Genomic DNA, 19,352 nt, shown 5'->3' on the forward strand with positions numbered 1-19,352 from the left:
AGTGAACAGAAGGAAACCAGCTCAACAACTTTACATCTTTTCTGGAATCAAACAATGGAAATTATTCTTTTTACAACAAGAAAAACTGCTGTTTCTTTTTCAAATGAGAGTAAACAACAACAGAAGCTAGACACATCAGCTCCTCCTCCGGCGCTCTAGTTCTGCTGCAGCATGTTTTTGATCTGCTTGGGCGTCGCCTCGTCGTTCAGGTGTTTGGTGGTGTACCTGCAGGGGGGGGGCATTAATCACTGTGTGTGTGTGTGTGTCATGGTGTGTGTGTCACTGTGTGTGTGTCACTGTGTGTGTGTCACTGTGTGTGTGTGTCACGGTGCATTTGAGGGCAGTCAGACCTGAGAGCGTTTAGTAGTCCCTCCACACTGCTGGGCGGCTGCTCCTTCAGCACCCGGATGCACCCTTTCATCTGAAGGTCAGATCAATGAGATTAGGTGTGTGTGTGTGTGTGTGTGTGTGTGTGTGTGTGTGTGTGTGTGTGTGTGTGTGTGTACGTCTATACTGCAGGTCTTCACAAAGGCTCCAGCTGGGTGCACGTGGTCGTAGAGGATGATGACCCCGACCATCACACGCAGACACAACAACACCGTCTCCTCACTGCTGAAGCGACTCCGGTACTCCCTACACACAGACACATACACAGACACACACACACACAGACTCACACCACACACACCACACACACACACACAGACACACACACACACACACACACACACACACAGACTCACACCACACACAGACAGACACACACGGCGTTGGTCTGTGTGTGCAGGCGGCGGCGGTGCGTTCAGGAGCACGTTCAGGACTCACGGTGTTTCCAGCATCTCTTTACACACGCTAGCCATCGTGCTCAGGCAGCCGGTCGTGTTCTCCAGAGGAACGTCCGGGTTCTGCACGTCAATAAAGTTTCACTGAATCAACACCAGGAGTAAACAAACTTCTGAGATAAACAACAACAAACAACTCCATGACTCACTCCTCACCAGCCATCAAAGAACGTCAACATCGTGGTCATGTTTTATCACTGTTGTTATTAATGTGAGGACGTTGCTTAGTAACCAGAATGTGACCTAGGGAACGAGTGGACCAATCAGTGACTGGACCAATCAGTGACTGGACCAATCAGTGAATGGACCAATCAGTGACTGGACCAATCAGTGAATGGACCAATCAGTGACTGGACCAATCAGTGAATGGACCAATCAGTGACTGGACCAATCAGTGAATGGACCAATCAGTGACTGGACCAATCAGTGAATGGACCAATCAGTGACTGGACCAATCAGTGACTGGACCAATCAGTGAATGGACCAATCAGTGACTGGACCAATCAGTGACTGGACCAATCAGTGAATGGACCAATCAGTGAATGGACCAATCAGTGACTGGACCAATCAGTGAATGGACCAATCAGTGACTGGACCAATCAGTGAATGGACCAATCAGTGACTGGACCAATCAGTGACTGGACCAATCAGTGAATGGACCAATCAGTGACTGGACCAATCAGTGAATGGACCAATCAGTGACTGGACCAATCAGTGAATGGACCAATCAGTGACTGGACCAATCAGTGAATGGGCCAATCAGTGACGGTACCAATCAGTGAATGGACCAATCAGTGACTGGACCAATCAGTGACTGGACCAATCAGTGACCTGGGAGACGAAGCTGGCCGTGGCGTCGCTCAGCGTCTTCAGCATCGGCGTGGCGCTGGCGTAGAACAGAGACATCCGGTTGGCCAGCTCACTGTCCACCTCACTTCCTGTGTTGGCCTGTGAGGGGGGGGGGACTGATTATTGATCTGTGATTTATGCTATTGATCCAACAGTAATCTCTCCTCCTCCTCCTCCTCCTCACTGAAAGGTTGTTGATCCTCATCCGGCTGATGGTCCGCCGGTAATAACTGAAGTCGTTCTGGATGGCAGGGTTGGTCATCTGGAAGGAGGAGGAGGTGAGGGGAGGATGTGAGGGGAGGAGGAGAAGAAAAGGGAGAAGGAGGTGTGGGCAGGTGAAGGGAGGAGGAGGAGGAGGAGAAGGTGAGGTGCAGCAGACCTTGAGCTCGTCGAAGCGCAGCGTGAAGTGCAGGATGTGGGCGAGCTGACGGGTCAGAGCCGGCTTCTGCTCCAGCTGCTGGGTGGGACTCGACCCCGCGGTCAGGACCACCAGGAGGCGCCGCAGGCTGGACTCTGGGGGGGGGGGGGGGCAGGAGGAGACAGAGGAGGAGACAGGGGCAGTGTCACCATGCTGCAGTGCGCGCTGTGGCCACAGGGGGCGCCAGAGGACATCAGGACTCACCCAGTTTCTGAGAGAACTCGTAGAAGGTTCTGAGTTTAGCAACGAGGGGGACCACCAAGACCCAGACCTGCTGCTGGACCCCCTCCAGACCAGGAGACCGGATGGCCTGGAGACACACACACACACACACACACACACACACAGACACACACACAGACACACACACAGACACACACACAGACACACACACACAGACACAGACACACACACAGACACACACACAGACACACACACACAGACACACACACACACACACAGACACACACACACAGACACAGACACACACACAGACACACACACAGACACACACACACAGACACACACACACAGAGACACACACACAGACACAGAGACACACAGACACAGACACACACACAGACACACACACAGACACAGACACACACACACACAGACACAGACACACACAGAGACACACATACAGGTTCAGATCCTTTACTGCAGGAGAACACTGTAACACACTGCAGGTACTCTGAGTACTCACTGTACTCTGAGTACTCACTGCAGGTACTCTGAGTACTCACTGTACTCTGAGTACTCACTGTACTCTGAGTACTCACTGCAGGTACTCTGAGTACTCACTGTACTCTGAGTACTCACCTGTCGTATCTCCTCTCCTGCTCCTCTGTACTCCTGCAGCTCCTCCAGCACCACCAGAGCCTCCGTCAGCGTCACGTTCACCTCCTCCCACAAGGCCGTCTCCGACTGGGAGGGCTGGGCGTCTGAGGGGGGGGGGGGGAGGAGGGGGGAGGTAGGAGAGAGGAGGTTCAAAGGTGTGTGTGAGTGTGTGTGTGTGTGTGTGTGTATGTATGTGTGCGTATGTGTGTGTGTATGTCTCACTCTCAAAGTCCAGGAAGAAGTTCCCTCCATTGTTCTCGATGTCTCTGGTCAGAACCTTGATCAGGTTCCCCATGCTGCTGCAACAATGATCAATACCATTCTGATCAATATTATGATCAATACCATATGATCAATACCATTATGATCAATACCATATGACCAATACCATATGATCAACACCATTATGATCAATACCATATGATCAATACCATTATGATCAATACCATATGATCAATACCATTATGATCAATACCATATGATCAATACCATATGATCAACACCATTATGATCAATACCATATGATCAATACCATATGATCGATACCATATGATCAATACCATATGATCAACACCATTATGATCAATACCATATGATCAATACCATATGATCAACACCATTATGATCAATACCATATGATCAATACCATATGATCAACACCATTATGATCAATACCATATGATCAATACCATATGATCAATACCATATGATCAACACCATATGATCAATACCATATGATCAATACCATATGATCAATACCATTATGATCAATACCATATGATCAACACCATTATGATCAATACCATATGATCAATACCATTATAGTAATATATAAAATAAATATCTTTCAATAATAATATTTTTAAACGGATTAATAATAATTCTGACACACTTTTAATGACATTGTTTACGTTTTATAAACAATTATTTTTTTGTTTTTGTTTCTTTAAATAAGAAAAAGTAAATTGTTCATAAACGTATAATTTACCTTCAATAATCTAAAACTCAAAAGGGGACACATTGCATTTCTAATCTTATAATCTAATTAATGGAATAAATAAAATGTTTAGCTTAATGCAAATAAAGTAAATGTATATGTAGATAATATTCGTTCACATGTTAAAGGTGCTGTTAAGTACATTTCAGGATAATATATATTATAATATATATATATATTATTCATCTTTTTACCACATCATATTTACAGTTTTATCAACGTGTATCAATGTGTATCAACGTGTCTCAACGTGTATCAACGTGTATCAACGTGTATCAATGTGTATTAATGTGTATCAACGTGTATCAATGTGTATTAATGTGTATCAACGTGTATCAACGTGTATCAATGTGTATTAATGTTTATCAACGTGTATCAATGTGTATCAACGTGTATCAATGTGTATCAATGTGTATTAATGTGTATCAACGTGTATCAACGTGTATCAACGTGTATCAACGTGTATCAACGTGTATCAACGTGTATCAACGTGTATTAATGTGTATCAATGTGTATCAACGTGTATCAACGTGTATTAATGTGTATCAGTGTATCAATCTGTATTAATGTGTATCAATGTGTATCAATCTGTATTAATGTGTATCAACGTGTATCAATGTGTATCAACGTGTATCAATGCAGTATATTCATTGATCTATATGCCTACACTGATGTATACTGTATTAATAATTAATAATAACCTGAAGATGTAAAGTATAAAGCTGTCCAGAGAGAGCATGAAGTACTGTGATACTCAGGTACAAGTACCTAGCAGTACTTTAGCTTGTAGTCAGACTGCAGACCTGCAGGACCCGACACGTCTGACCAGGATCCACCCAGATCCCCCTAAGCCCCCCCCCCCCCCCCCACACACACACACCTGACCCAGAACACAGACCCCCCCCCCCCCACACACACACACACACACCTCTGCGCTCCTCACCTTCACTGGTCGCTGATCGATACCTGTAGATCGATGAGGCGTCGCGGCTCCGGTGCGCGGTGGTCCAGGTGTCTCCCTCCGGGGGGCGGGTTCGCCTCCGGGGCGGACCCGCCCCCTCTGCATGTTGAGCGTCTCTGAACCCGGAAGACAAGTCCATTACCTATAAAAGGAGTTGATCTCCTCACGAGGAACTGCAGCTCCCAGCCAATCAGAGAGCAGCAACGGTAACTTATTATTTGATATGTATTATTGATTATTTATATTTTATATATTATATTATATATATAATATATATTATTTATTATATGATATATAATATATATATTATATATAGTATTTATATATATATATATATTATATCTGATATTTTAATTATTATATAAATATTTATTATTATAAAGGGCAGCACGGTGGCTCAGTGGTTAGCACTGTCGCCTCACAGCAAGAAAGCCATGGGTTCGAATCCCGGTCGTTCCAGGTCCTTTCTGTGTGGAGTTTGCATGTTCTCCTCATGTTCTCCTCGTGCCTGTGTGGGTTTACTCCGGCTCCTCCTGTTTCCCCCATCATCATAAAGACATGCACCGCAGCCTCACCCCGGTTCGTATGGATGTGAATGAGTGTGTTGGTGGTGGGGGAGGGGCCGTAGGCGCTGATTGGCTGCCACGCTTCCGTCAGTCTGCCCCAGGGCAGTTGTGGCTACTGATGTAGCTTACCGGTATGACTGTGTGTGTGTGTGACTACTGGACTCTGTAAAGCGACTTCGGGTGACTTGAGAAGCGCTATATAAAATAAATGATTATTATTATAATATATATATATATATAATATACAGTATTAAAAATCATATTGTTCTATTTCTATATGTCTTTTAAATCAAAAATCATGAATTTTAAGATAAAAAAGGTACAGACGAGGAAAGGAGGAGGCAAAGAAAAGAAAGAGGAAACAAGAAGTAGGCCGGAGGTCAAGGAGGAGGTCAATAAAACAGTTTGGGAAGAAGAGACTTAGGAAAGGGAATAAAAGAAAAAGGAAGGCAGGAAAAGTTCAATGAAAAGGTTTTTTTAATCTTTATTATTTACTTTCCTAATGTTTTTTACATATATTAAAGCAAGAAAACATGTAAAATCCTGTATTTTAACAAAAAAAACAAGAACAAACTCCATTTCCCATGGTGCCCCGCGCGCACACGGAAGTGCGTCACTGCGCGTGACCTTGCCACTCTTCTTCTTCAGCCTGGTTCCCCAGCAGACGGAGAGAAGGACGAGCATGGCGAGTCAAGACCCCGCTGTAAGTGGCTCCTCCGGCCCGTCTGGCGGCCCCTCCGGCCCGCAACATGGCCGCCTTCTGTCTCCGCGCCGCTGTTTCCCGCTCTTTTGCATGCCGTCTCGCGCCGTTAGGGTTCTTTAAAACAGCAAGTCATGCACGTGAGTCAGGCGCAATCTAGCGCCCCGTGTGCCGTGTAACATTCTCGCTGCTTCACGCAGCCGCCGGTGAGATAACGCGGTCAGCTCGTGTGGGTTTAACGTGTCTCTTGGATCCGGCTCACCGGAGCTCACCGGGCGGCTCCCGGGAGCTCCGACTCACCGGTAACGTGTTGCCCGCAGGTGTTACGGTTTAACTGGCGACGTTTCACTTGTAGCTGTCCTCTTGAATGCCTGCTTGGTTTAAAGTTGTAATGTGTCAACCCCTCCTACACTTAATAATATATACTATACAAGTTAAACAATGCTGCATTCAAGAGGGCAGCTACCTGTTCTCTTATTTCCAACAGCTGTCAGTGGTTAGCAAGTCCGTTTTTCAGTCGGGGGGTTGGCGGTTCAATCTCCGCGCTAGTCGATGTGTCCTTGAGCAAGAAACGTACCTGTGTCTCTGGTGTATGAAGGAAACATGACTCAGTCGCTTTGGATAGACGCGTCAGCTAAATGTCGGTTAATGTAACTACAACGGAGCGGCGGTTCAACGTCTCCAGATAACACGGTCGCTTCTTGCACCGTTACACCGGTAGACAAGGACGATGCGCAGACCACTCCGGCTGAAGGTCACTCCGGCTCAGTCTTCTGGGTTCTGCACCCACTAACCGTTGTTTGTGAACGTCGTGAGGGCCAGCAGGTCCCACAGCTCGGCAAGTCCTTGACATTAAATCCCAGACGTTTTTGGAGAAGTTGTAGCAGTGTATTATATCCACATGTTCATGTTAAACAATAGTTTAATTAAAAGAATAAACATTTACATGAGTGTTAATTCTTTTAATCAAACTGCTGTCATTTAAGGTTATTTACTGTAAACTGTGGAATTCCCATTGTTGGTTTAAATTAGGGCTGTCAGCGTTAACGCGTTAATCTATGCGATTAATTTGGCCACGTTAACGCACTAAAATATTTTTAACGCAACTTTGTTTACTTCCGGTGTTCGTTGAAGTTTTTACACTCAAACCGAGTGTCAAACCGCGGCAGTACGGTTTAACACTGTTTCCGTTTTTAAATTATTTTTCCGCGAAAATAAGAAGCAGAAATGAGTAACTCGTGGATGAATCAGTCGGGTTTCCTCCTGCTCCTCCTTCCTCCCGTCTCCCCCTCTGATACACAGAGGAACGGAGGGGCGACGTGTCGGGGGACGCGGCGCGGAAAGAACTCGTCACACGAAACCTTCACCGTGATTGGTCAATCCGTTTGTCTGTCAACATTTTGGGAACAAAACAACCAATGAACACTCAGTAAATCACAAAGGACCTCCCACCTCACGGGTGAGGCTCTATAGCAGCCTGTCAGTCAGAGAGCCAGAGGACACGGCGCGAGGACAATGAGCCTCATTGAATAGAGCTGAGATTGTTCTGGAATGTTTGATGTAGAACACGTGGGGGTGTGTCACATGCAAAAGACTTTAAAAGGTGAATTTAATTTATTTTGTAAAATGTATAAAATGCCCCCAGCCTCCAGAGGGTTAACGTGACATATGTGAATGTCAGTCAGTCACCAAGGCCACTGGTTCTGCTGCTGTTCAGTGGTAAAGATGACAGGACCAATGGGGTCTCAATATACTTTTTTTTTTTTTACTAATCTGATGTTTCACTGAAGAAACAATTTATCATCCACAATATTAAATACCTCGCTGGCACTTTATAGGTAGGAGCCTCTTTGAAACACAGCTCTGTGTTAATTAATCGCAATTTCAAAATGTGCCATTAATTAGTTAATTTTTTTTAATCGATTGACAGCCCTAGTTTAAATACAACGTTTCTACACGTGCATGAACCCGTTGGTTGACCCGTCCGTGGTTCTACATGTTCTTCAACCCGGTCCGTGGTTCTACATGTTCTTCAACCCGGTCCGTGGTTCTACATGTTCTTCAACCCGGTCCGTTGACCCGGTCCGTGGTCCTACATGTTCTTCAACCCGGTCCGTGGTTCTCAGGGTTTCCTGCAGCAGCTGCGGCAGATCGCAGCCCGGATGTCTGGCGGGCCCCGGGGGGCCGGACTGGGCCTGAAGCTGCTGGCCGGAGCTGGCGTGGTGGCCTTAGGCCTGAAGGAAGCCACCTACACCGGTACTTTACGTCTCATTTACATAAACACTATGGAGTTTAATATATATATAGATATATATTTTGTTTTTTTGTGTGCAGTGGAGGGCGGACAGCGAGCCATCATCTTCAACCGAGTCGGGGGGATGCAGATGGACACCGTGCTCTCAGAGGGGCTCCACTTCAAGTGAGGCCGGAAGGGCTTTTCAAAATAAAAGCGTTTCCTCCAGAGATCATTACCGACAGCGTTGATCACAAGGAGGTTCATCTTTCCCACGGTCCCTGAACATGTCGTGTTTGAGCAACTATAAGCAACCTTTTTATTCTCGTATATTTGATCTCTGGGATCCTGAAGTTACTGCGGTAGTTACAGTATTATTGTGTAGGTGCAGAACACAAGAGCACTGAGAGGATGATTACTGCACTTTACTTTGGCGGGAAAGTTATTTAAATAAGAATAACTTGCTTTGAAATGGTCAATTTCAGTTTTTTTGGGGAGGAAAATTAGTCGTTTGGATTAATGAAAAAAGAAAATTTAACAATGTATTTTCCTGCGTATTTATTTATTTAAAAGTTCTCATGGTGGTATATATTTTATCTGTTTTTAAATATCAACTGTTCTCAAATTAAAAGTGCCGAAATAAATAAATAACGTTGCTCGTCGCAAATCTTATAAATACAGAAAAGAGTGATAAGAAAATAAAGACTATTATAAAGAGGCAATGTGGTCTTATAATAATAATAATGAGTTGGTCTGCATAACCGGGGGGTCTCTTGGTCTCTGCAGGATTCCCTGGATCCAGTACCCCATCATCTACGACATCAGGGCCAGACCCAGGAAGATCTCCTCGCTCACCGGGAGCAAAGGTCAGGCTGAGGTTTACTGCCTGTAGAGGCGGGGCTAGAGACCTGTCAACCACCCGGTAGCCCCGCCCCTAAAGCGTCCCCTGCTTTATGGTCCGACTCTAACTGACCTCGACGTCCTAGACCTAGATGGTGACATCATGCTGTAGCCACTCAGACTATTTACACTTAAGTATTTATACAAAGAATTACATCTATTTATTTTTTACGTTTTAAAAACGAAGTAGTTAATGAGAGGAGGTGGAGCTTCAAGGGGGGCTCATGTGGTAGTAGCGGGGCCTCTCCAGCAGGGGGCTCATGTGGTAGTAGCGGGGCCTCTCCAGCAGGGGGCTCATGTGGTAGTAGCGGGGCTCCTCCAGCAGGGGGCTCATGTGGTAGTAGCGGGGCCCTCCAGCAGGGGGCTCATGTGGTAGTAGCGGGGCTCCTCCAGCAGGGGGCTCATGTGGTAGTAGCGGGGCTCCTCCAGCAGGGGGCTCATGTGGTAGTAGCGGGGCCCCTCCAGCAGGGGCTCATGTGGTAGTAGGGGCCTCCAGCAGGGGCTCATGTGGTAGCGGCCTCCAGCAGGGGCTCATGTGGTAGTAGCGGGCTCCTCCAGCAGGGGCTCATGTGGTAGTAGCGGGCCCTCCAGCAGGGGCTCATGTGGTAGTAGCGGGCTCCTCCAGCAGGGGCTCATGTGGTAGTAGCGGGCCTCCAGCAGGGGCTCATGTGGTAGTAGCGGGCCTCCAGCAGGGGCTCATGTGGTAGTAGCGGGCCTCCAGCAGGGGCTCATGTGGTAGTAGCGGGCTCCTCCAGCAGGGGCTCATGTGGTAGTAGCGGGCCTCCAGCAGGGGCTCATGTGGTAGTAGCGGGCTCCTCCAGCAGGGGCTCATGTGGTAGTAGCGGGCCTCCAGCAGGGGCTCATGTGGTAGTAGCGGGCTCCTCCAGCAGGGGCTCATGTGGTAGTAGCGGGCCTCCAGCAGGGGCTCATGTGGTAGTAGCGGGCCCTCCAGCAGGGGCTCATGTGGTAGTAGCGGGCCTCCAGCAGGGGCTCATGTGGTAGTAGGGGCCTCTCCAGCAGGGGCTCATGTGGTAGTAGGGCCTCCAGCAGGGGCTCATGTGGTAGTAGCGGGCCTCCAGCAGGGGCTCATGTGGTAGTAGCGGGCCCTCCAGCAGGGGCTCATGTGGTAGTAGCGGGCCTCCAGCAGGGGCTCATGTGGTAGTAGCGGGCTCCTCCAGCAGGGGCTCATGTGGTAGCGGGGCCTCCAGCAGGGGCTCATGTGGTAGTAGCGGGCTCCTCCAGCAGGGGCTCATGTGGTAGTAGCGGGCTCCTCCAGCAGGGGCTCATGTGGTAGCGGGGCCCTCCAGCAGGGGCTCATGTGGTAGCGGGCCTCCAGCAGGGGCTCATGGTAGTGGGGCTCCTCCAGCAGGGGCTCATGTGGTAGTAGCGGGCCTCCAGCAGGGGCTCATGTGGTAGTAGGGCCTCCAGCAGGGGCTCATGTGGTAGTAGCGGGCCTCCAGCAGGGGCTCATGTGGTAGTAGCGGGCCTCCAGCAGGGGCTCATGTGGTAGTAGCGGGCCTCCAGCAGGGGCTCATGTGGTAGTAGCGGCCCTCCAGCAGGGGCTCATGTGTTAGTAGCGGGGCCCCTCCAGCAGGGGGCTCATGTGGTAGTAGCGGGGCTCCTCCAGCAGGGGGCTCATGTGGTAGTAGCGGGGCTCCTCCAGCAGGGGCTCATGTGGTAGTAGCGGGGCTCCTCCAGCAGGGGGCTCATGTGGTAGTAGCGGGGCTCCTCCAGCAGGGGCTCATGTGGTAGTAGCGGGCCTCCAGCAGGGGCTCATGTGGTAGTAGCGGGCTCCTCCAGCAGGGGCTCATGTGGTAGTAGCGGGCTCCTCCAGCAGGGGCTCATGTGGTAGTAGCGGGCCTCCAGCAGGGCTCTTGTGGTAGTAGCGGGCTCCTCCAGCAGGGGCTCATGTGGTAGTAGCGGGGCTCCTCCAGCAGGGGGCTCATGTGGTAGTAGCGGGGCTCCTCCAGCAGGGGCTCATGTGGTAGTAGCGGGGCTCCTCCAGCAGGGGGCTCATGTGGTAGTAGCGGGGCTCCAGCAGGGGCTCATGTGGTAGTAGCGGGGCCTCCAGCAGGGGCTCATGTGGTAGTAGCGGGGCCCTCCAGCAGGGGCTCATGGTAGTAGCGGGCCTCCAGCAGGGGCTCATGTGGTAGTAGCGGGCCTCCAGCAGGGGCTCATGTAGTAGCGGGCCTCCAGCAGGGGCTCATGTGGTAGTAGCGGGGCTCCTCCAGCAGGGGCTCATGTGGTAGTAGCGGGGCTCCTCCAGCAGGGGGCTCATGTGGTAGTAGCGGGGCTCCTCCAGCAGGGGGCTCATGTGGTAGTAGCGGGGCTCCTCCAGCAGGGGGCTCATGTGGTAGTAGCGGGGCCTCTCCAGCAGGGGGCTCATGTGGTAGTAGCGGGGCTCCTCCAGCAGGGGGCTCATGTAGTAGCGGGGCCTCCAGCAGGGGGCTCATGTGGTAGTAGCGGGGCCTCCAGCAGGGGGCTCATGTAGTAGCGGGGCTCCTCCAGCAGGGGGCTCATGTGGTAGTAGCGGGGCTCCTCCAGCAGGGGCTCATGTGGTAGTAGCGGGCCTCTCCAGCAGGGGGCTCATGTGGTAGTAGCGGGGCTCCTCCAGCAGGGGGCTCATGTGGTAGTAGCGGGGCCTCTCCAGCAGGGGGCTCATGTGGTAGTAGCGGGGCTCCTCCAGCAGGGGCTCATGTGGTAGTAGCGGGGCTCCTCCAGCAGGGGGCTCATGTGGTAGTAGCGGGCCTCTCCAGCAGGGGGCTCATGTGGTAGTAGCGGGGCTCCAGCAGGGGACTCATGTGGTAGCGCCTCCAGCAGGGGCTCATGTGGTAGCGGGCCTCCAGCAGGGGCTCATGTGGTAGTAGCGGGCCCTCCAGCAGGGGCTCATGTAGTAGCGGCCTCCAGCAGGGGGCTCATGTGGTAGTAGCGGGGCCTCTCCAGCAGGGGGCTCATGTGGTAGTAGCGGGGCTCCTCCAGCAGGGGGCTCATGTGGTAGTAGCGGGGCTCCTCCAGCAGGGGGCTCATGTGGTAGTAGCGGGCCTCCAGCAGGGGCTCATGTGGTAGTAGCGGGGCTCCTCCAGCAGGGGCTCATGTGGTAGTAGCGGGGCCTCTCCAGCAGGGGGCTCATGTGGTAGTAGCGGGGCCTCTCCAGCAGGGGGCTCATGTGGTAGTAGCGGGGCCCCTCCAGCAGGGGGCTCATGTGGTAGTAGCGGGGCTCCTCCAGCAGGGGCTCATGTGGTAGTAGCGGGCCTCCAGCAGGGGCTCATGTGGTAGTAGCGGGCTCCTCCAGCAGGGGCTCATGTGGTAATGCGGGCTCCTCCAGCAGGGGCTCATGTGGTAGTAGCGGGCCTCCAGCAGGGGCTCATGTGGTAGCGGCCCTCCAGCAGGGGCTCATGTGGTAGTAGCGGGGCCCCTCCAGCAGGGGCTCATGTGGTAGTAGCGGGCCTCTCCAGCAGGGGGCTCATGTGGTAGTAGCGGGGCCTCTCCAGCAGGGGGCTCATGTGGTAGTAGCGGGGCTCCTCCAGCAGGGGGCTCATGTGGTAGTAGCGGGCCTCTCCAGCAGGGGGCTCATGTGGTAGTAGCGGGGCTCCTCCAGCAGGGGGCTCATGTGGTAGTAGCGGGGCTCCTCCAGCAGGGGGCTCATGTGGTAGTAGCGGGGCTCCTCCAGCAGGGGGCTCATGTGGTAGTAGCGGGCCTCCAGCAGGGGCTCATGTGGTAGTAGCGGGGCTCCTCCAGCAGGGGGCTCATGTGGTAGTAGCGGGGCTCCTCCAGCAGGGGGCTCATGTGCTGTGGCCCTCAGACCTCCAGATGGTGAACATCTCTCTGCGCGTGCTGTCGCGGCCCCTGGCCTCCAAACTGCCCGCCCTGTACCAGCAGCTGGGGAAGGACTACGACGAGCGCGTGCTGCCCTCCATCGTCAACGAGGTGCTGAAGAGCGTGGTGGCCAAGTTCAACGCCTCGCAGCTCATCACGCAGCGCGCGCAGGTACTCGCATCGCCCACGGTCCCTGAACGTGTCCCTCCATTACATATCTAATACAGTTTACTTTCATCGGATTGATAACGAATTTAAGTTCTGAGCTCCTCAGTGAAACTATGACGTCATGATTTATTATGTCATAACTGAGTTCTTCTGCACTGAAGATGTGTTCTGGCTCTAGTCCTGAGGGTTCTGGCTCTAGTCCTGAGGGTTCTGGCTCTAGTCCTGAGGGTTCTGGCTCTAGTCCTGAGGGTTCTGGCTCTAGTCCTGAGGGTTCTGGTTCTAGTCCTGAGGGTTCTGGCTCTAGTCCTGAGGGTTCTGGCTTTAGTCCTGAGGGTTCTGGCTCTAGTCCTGAGGGTTCTGGCTTTAGTCCTAAGGGTTCTGGTTCTAGTCCTGAGGGTTCTGGCTCTAGTCCAAATTAGAGATGCTCCGATCAGGTTTTTTTGGTGCCGATTGAAGCATTCTATTTATTGTGAAGCATTATTTATGAAATGAATTATTATTAACAACATTGGTTTTGTATTTTAACTATTTAAAATTAAAATACACAAAATTTTAATTTAGTACATTAAAATTGTTTGATTGCTATTGTAGGGGATTTCACATCTGTATTATTCATTTCCTGGAACTCTTGGGGAAATCTAGATACAGGACTTTTTTTAACATACAAAAGTCTGACTTATTTTATAAACTCTTCCTTGGTTCAGTAAAAATGTTTTAATGTTAGCATAATTTAAGCTAAATCTCAGAAACGATCTCTAAAGATACAAAATCAGTTCATTGTTTACTTTTATATGTTAGTGTATGATTTGTCGACAACTTATTTTGAAAAACGGATGTTGTTTCACGTGGTTCTTTCCGCTAACTTTACAAAACCGGATGTTGTCACTTAAATCCTTCCGCTAACTTGATCAAACCCTCTTAGCTCCCGATGGAATGTGTTTAGCGTGAGAGTCGGCTGAGTCGACCCAGAGATTCAACTCGGGGGACGGGGAGCCGCTCGGTGGTGAGGATCCCCTCTGACCTCTGCGGCCCTCGCCGGGCGCATCGTCTCCGATGCGATTGAAACGTCTGATAGTTCTCGCAGATGTTACGTCATCTGATCGGCCAAGTTTTAGCGCCGTTATGAGAACGCCGATCAAAACCGATAATGGGAATATCGGCCGATCAGATCGGTGCATCCCTAGTCCTTGTGGCTGTGGTCCCGGTGGTCCCGGTCCCTCATATCCTGCTGGTCCTCTCAGGTGTCGCTGCTGATCCGTAGAGAGCTGTTCGAGCGAGCCAGAGACTTCAACATCATCCTGGACGACGTGGCCATCACCGAGCTGAGCTTCAGCCGAGAGTACACCGCCGCCGTGGAGGCCAAGCAAGTCGGTGAGGAGGAGGAGGAGGAACTTTAGTCGTTCTTGAGTTTACTCCTCTAGTTGAGTCCGTTTCACTAACTCTCCAGTCGACTGGGTCTTGGTCCTGGTCTTGGTCCTGGTCTTGGTCCTGGTCTTGGTCCTGGTCTTTACCTGGTCTTGTCCTCTCAGCCCAGCAGGAGGCGCAGCGAGCTCAGTTCTACGTGGAGAAGGCGAAGCAGGACCAGCGGCACAAGATCATCCAGGCTGAGGGAGAAGCTGAGGCCGCCAAGATGGTGCGTTCAGGGACATCCGGGGAACCTTGTACTTTACGTCACTACGTTTAATATGAACTAATACACGCTGTCGTATTTATCCTGTTTACTTTACATGATGGACACTTATAATTAATATTTATAATGATGATGAAGATTTAAGACTTTATTTTACTGAATATATTTTATGTTTCATCGTGATTTACTTTTCCATTTCATCCTGTTCTCTGGTAAACCAGAGTATTATGTCTCAATATTATAACTTATTATGATTAGAACTTACTTATATGTAACTATTATTATTTTTACTAATATAACTAATTATTATTATGATAACTTATTAATTTTGAACAATTATAACTTAATTTTTTTATTTAACTTATTACGATTATAACTTATCAATATAATATCTATTAATATTGAACTATTATTATAATGTATTTTAATTTATTATTATTAGAACTTATTTATTACTATTATAAAGTAATTAATGTTGTACAGTTTAGTCCAGAGGCAGAATTCTAAAAAAAAAAACATGGAACATGAACTCACCTGTGAGCTTCAGGTGAGGAATCTGGAGTTACAGCAACCCCCAAACACGAGATCAGCCTGCTGCGTGTGTGTGCTCACCTGTGTGTGTGTGTGTGTGTGTGTGTGCAGCTGGGCCAGGCCCTGACCAAGAACCCCGGGTACCTGAAGCTCCGTAAGATCCGGGCGGCGCAGAACATCGCCAAGACGGTAATGAGCTCGTTCTCTGTAGTGACTGGTGACGTCCACCAGGGGGCGCCACCTCCACGAGCCTCACACGCTTCTGCTCACTGACACCTTTTATTGTTTTAGGCTTTTATTTTGAAGACATCAATACATTTTTATATATGATATTAATTTATATAAATTCATTGTATATATTTATGTGTAAATATATAATTAAATATATATAAAAGTAATTGAATTTATATTAGGGCTGTCAGCGTTAACATGTTAATCTATGCGATTAATTTGGCCGCGATTCTCGCACTAAAATATTTTACCGCAATTAACGCAACTTTGTTTACTTCTGGTGTCGTTGAGGTTGTTTCTCTCCTGGGTGTCGAGCAGAGCGTGTGACACTGTTTACGTTTTTAAAACTGAGTTCTCTGCGAAAATACGGAGCAGAAATCAGTTTAAACTCGTGGATGAATCAGTCGGGTTTCCTGCTGCGCCTCCTTCCTCCCGTCTGCTCCTCCGACCCACAGACACACAGAGCGGCGCGGAAATAACTCGTCACACTAAACCTTCACCGTGATTGGTCAATCCGTTTGTCTGTCAACATTTTGCAAAAAAAACAACCAATGAACACTCAGTAAATCACAAAGGACCTCCCACCTCACAGGTGAGGCTCATTAGCAGCCTGTCAGTCAGAGAGCAGAGAACACGGCGCCAGGACAATGAGCCTCATTGAATAGAGCTGAGATTGTTCTGGAATGTTTGATGTAGAACACGTGGGGGTGTGTCATATGCAGACGCCTTTAAAAGGTGAATTTACATGTTTTTGTAACATGTATAAAATGCCCCCAGCCTCCAGAGGGTTAACGTGACATATGTGAATGTCAGTCAGTTCCCAAGGCCACTGGTTCTGCTGTGTTAAAGATGACAGGACCAATGGGGTCTCTATATACTTCTCTTTTTTTACTAATCTGGATGTTTCACTGAAGAAACAATTTATCATCCACAATATTAAATACCTCGCTGGCACTTTATAGGTAGGAGCCTCTTTGAAACACAGCTCTGTGTGAAGTTTGGTCTTTAAAAAGAAGGAAACAAATTCATTAATCGCGATTAATGAATTTCAAAATGTGCGATTAATTAGTTAAATTTTTTTTATCGATTGACAGCCCTAATATATATATTTGAATTTATACATACATTTAATATATATGTCATAAATTCTCTGCTGTTGTTTGACCCGTCATGTCCTCGTTCCACCTGCAGGTGGCGCAGTCCCAGAACAAAGTGTACCTGAACGCTGACAGCCTGGTGCTCAACCTGCAGGACAAAGACAACTTCAAGTGAGTTCAGGGTCTCATCGGCTCTGGACCAACCGGCTCTATGCTAAGCTAACGGCTAACCGCTCTGTCTCTGTTTCTTCCAGTGTGTTGCTAGGCAACTAAGAGGACGCCTCACCATTCCTCCAGAGAGACTTCTTCTTCTCCTCCTTCAGTGCGTTGACTCGTCATCAAGTTTATTTAAACAGACTTGAAACTGCAGGGCTTTTACTTTGAAAGGTTCCTCAGGCGCGGTAAAGGTCTCCTTCCTTTCAGTGTTTGTTGTTTTTGTTATCTGTAGACGTCAACTGCAGAAAGAAATATGATCATTGTGAATAAAAACCGTTTCCCCGTTCAGGAGTTTATTTATTCTGGTTCAAATGTTCTTCGAGCGTTGCATTGATGTCATCAGTTGCCTTCAATGCTGCTTCCTCACGTCGGTTATTTCCACCACTACAAACAGGAAGTGGCAGCTTCCTGATGCTCATCCAGACGACGCGTTACATTGTGAAGCTCAAATATTGAATCAGAGATTTGAACATTAAAATGATTAATTGTTTACACTCTTGTGTTAACCGGTAAAATAAATAACGAAGTCTGCTTCAAGGAGTCGGAAGGAGAAACTCCTCAAGTCTTCAACTGAAGACAAGTTATTAATGACTTAATATCCACTAATGCAACTCTTAGCCTGTTATTAACCCTTTATTACATGTCTACGCTTTAGAGAGGAGGGACTCTGGTTCCCATGCTAGCAGTTTCCCTTTGTTTCCAGTGTCTATGCTAAGCTATGCTAACAGTTCCTCTTGTGGTCACATGACTGAATAAATCATGACGTCATAGTTTAATGTTTTTAACATTAAGTAAACTTTAAAGAGTTTTTATACGAGACGAAGAATAAAATGTTTTATGAAATATCAGAACTGTAATTTTTCTCGTGATGCGTTCAGGGACAGTGGGAGAGGAGTAGTTCTTACAGCTTTTCCTCCTGGAGGTTTTGGGTTCAGACGCTTTGATCTGAACTTATTGATCTTTAGTCAAACCGAGGATGTTTGTTATTGATATTAGATCTCTTCTAGCGACGCTTCAGGAGGAAGCACAACAGAGGTCACATGACCTTCATGTTCTTCCTCTTTCTCCTCTCACCTCCCCCTTTCCTCTGTCTCTCTCTCTCCTCTGAGTTACAAGATGGCTGCTGAGTTATTTATAGACCGAGCTGTGAGCAGAAAGGCTGCAGTGGATTCTGCTGAGGGAGGAGAGGAGGGAGGAGGGAGGAGGAGGGAGGGGGAGGAGAAGGGGAAAAGGGAGGGAGCAGGAGGGGGAGTCCATTGTGTCGGCCACAAAGCGGGAAGCTGCTGTGCTCCATTAGAAAGGAGGCGGGGCTTATGCCCGCGTCAGAGGGGGGCGGGGCGAGGAGGGTATTAATGACAGGTTACACAAAGGGGGCGGGGAACTGGGGGGCGGGGACACGTAATTGGCTGCCGCTCCACGCCTACCCAAACACACACCGACCAATCAGGAGCCTCTGCACCGTTTGAACGATGCCAAGAGGAAGAGGGGGCGGAGGGGCGCTACATCCGGGTTCTTTACGATCTGCGCACTTCCGGCTCTCATGTTGATCACGTGTCCTGCGGAGAGCTTCGTTTTGTTCCACGTTGGGAATCATTTGTATTATTTATTCTTTGTAAGTGAACTTCTTCATTTATATTAAAACGAGTAAACAAACAAACACAAACTACGTCACAGTAACAGGACAGCAGGGAGAAGGAAAGAAAGGAGGAGGAGGGGGAGGGGAAGAGAGGAGGAGGGGGGCTGTAGCTTTAGTGCGGTCGCACACGTGACCCCCCCCCCCCCTCTCTCTGTTTCCACGGTATAAAAAAGAGATTACCGTTGATCTGCTCCGTCTCCATGGAAACACTGACGTCACGCTGTGGTGACCAGAGGGGGCGGGGCCTGCAGCGCCCCCAGTCTGAACCAGTGCTCCCACGTGGCCAGCAGAGGGCGCTCTCCCCTCCTCAGTGAGTTGACGGCCGTCACTCCGCCTCAGTCCATATATGGTCACTTCCGGTTTACCAAGAAGCCGACATGAGCTGAAGAGACATCAGGACTGAACACAATTATTATCAACGAAATACCTCAAACTACTCTCTGTTTTCAACTAGTGTTTTACAATTATTATTATTATAATTTATGAAAGTACAAAACGAGACTATTTGATAAACGGTGGACAAAATAAAACACACAAGTAAAGTACTTTATTTACTGAGTTTAGTTTCATTGAAAAAGTTCAAACATGGTGGAAGAAGTACTCGTGAAAGTACTCATGGTACCGTGTACAAGTACAAAAGTATGTCAAAGACCTCAAAATGCAGAGTAATGTGTTATATATTATTGTATGATCATTATTGATTCATAAATGTGTTTATCAC

General features: G+C 48.7%; 2 protein-coding genes across 4 annotated transcripts; one reads left to right on the plus strand and one right to left on the minus strand.

The window, feature by feature from the left end:
- Window positions 1–16: 16 nt before the first annotated feature.
- LOC130190931 (CYFIP-related Rac1 interactor B-like) lies at window positions 17–5,095 on the minus strand. Of its 3 annotated transcripts, none has more exons than XM_056410567.1 (11): window positions 4,890–5,095; window positions 3,172–3,245; window positions 2,932–3,053; window positions 2,314–2,419; window positions 2,071–2,204; window positions 1,876–1,953; window positions 1,674–1,790; window positions 826–905; window positions 507–633; window positions 351–421; window positions 17–225 (listed from the first exon to the last, which is right to left on the minus strand). In XM_056410567.1, exons 2-11 carry the CDS (start codon window positions 3,242–3,244, stop codon window positions 156–158), a joined length of 978 nt encoding a protein of 325 aa, XP_056266542.1. In that variant the 5' UTR covers window position 3,245; window positions 4,890–5,095; the 3' UTR covers window positions 17–155. The 3 variants fall into 3 exon arrangements, with proteins under 3 accessions (XP_056266542.1, XP_056266541.1, XP_056266543.1); XM_056410566.1 differs by having other exon boundaries at window positions 3,172–3,248; XM_056410568.1 differs by having other exon boundaries at window positions 4,875–5,095.
- Window positions 5,096–6,104: 1,009 nt separating this feature from the next.
- phb2a (prohibitin 2a) lies at window positions 6,105–17,281 on the plus strand. The gene is made up of 10 exons (XM_056410557.1): window positions 6,105–6,176; window positions 8,300–8,429; window positions 8,508–8,592; window positions 9,193–9,272; window positions 13,109–13,293; window positions 14,532–14,661; window positions 14,820–14,923; window positions 15,563–15,640; window positions 16,874–16,950; window positions 17,034–17,281. The coding sequence occupies exons 1-10, from the start codon at window positions 6,156–6,158 to the stop codon at window positions 17,050–17,052; spliced, it is 909 nt and encodes a 302-aa protein (XP_056266532.1). The 5' UTR covers window positions 6,105–6,155; the 3' UTR covers window positions 17,053–17,281.
- The last annotated feature ends 2,071 nt before the right edge of the window (window positions 17,282–19,352 follow it).

Source organism: Pseudoliparis swirei, unplaced genomic scaffold (assembly GCF_029220125.1).
Source record: "Pseudoliparis swirei isolate HS2019 ecotype Mariana Trench unplaced genomic scaffold, NWPU_hadal_v1 hadal_25, whole genome shotgun sequence".
Lineage (NCBI taxonomy): Eukaryota > Metazoa > Chordata > Actinopteri > Perciformes > Liparidae > Pseudoliparis > Pseudoliparis swirei.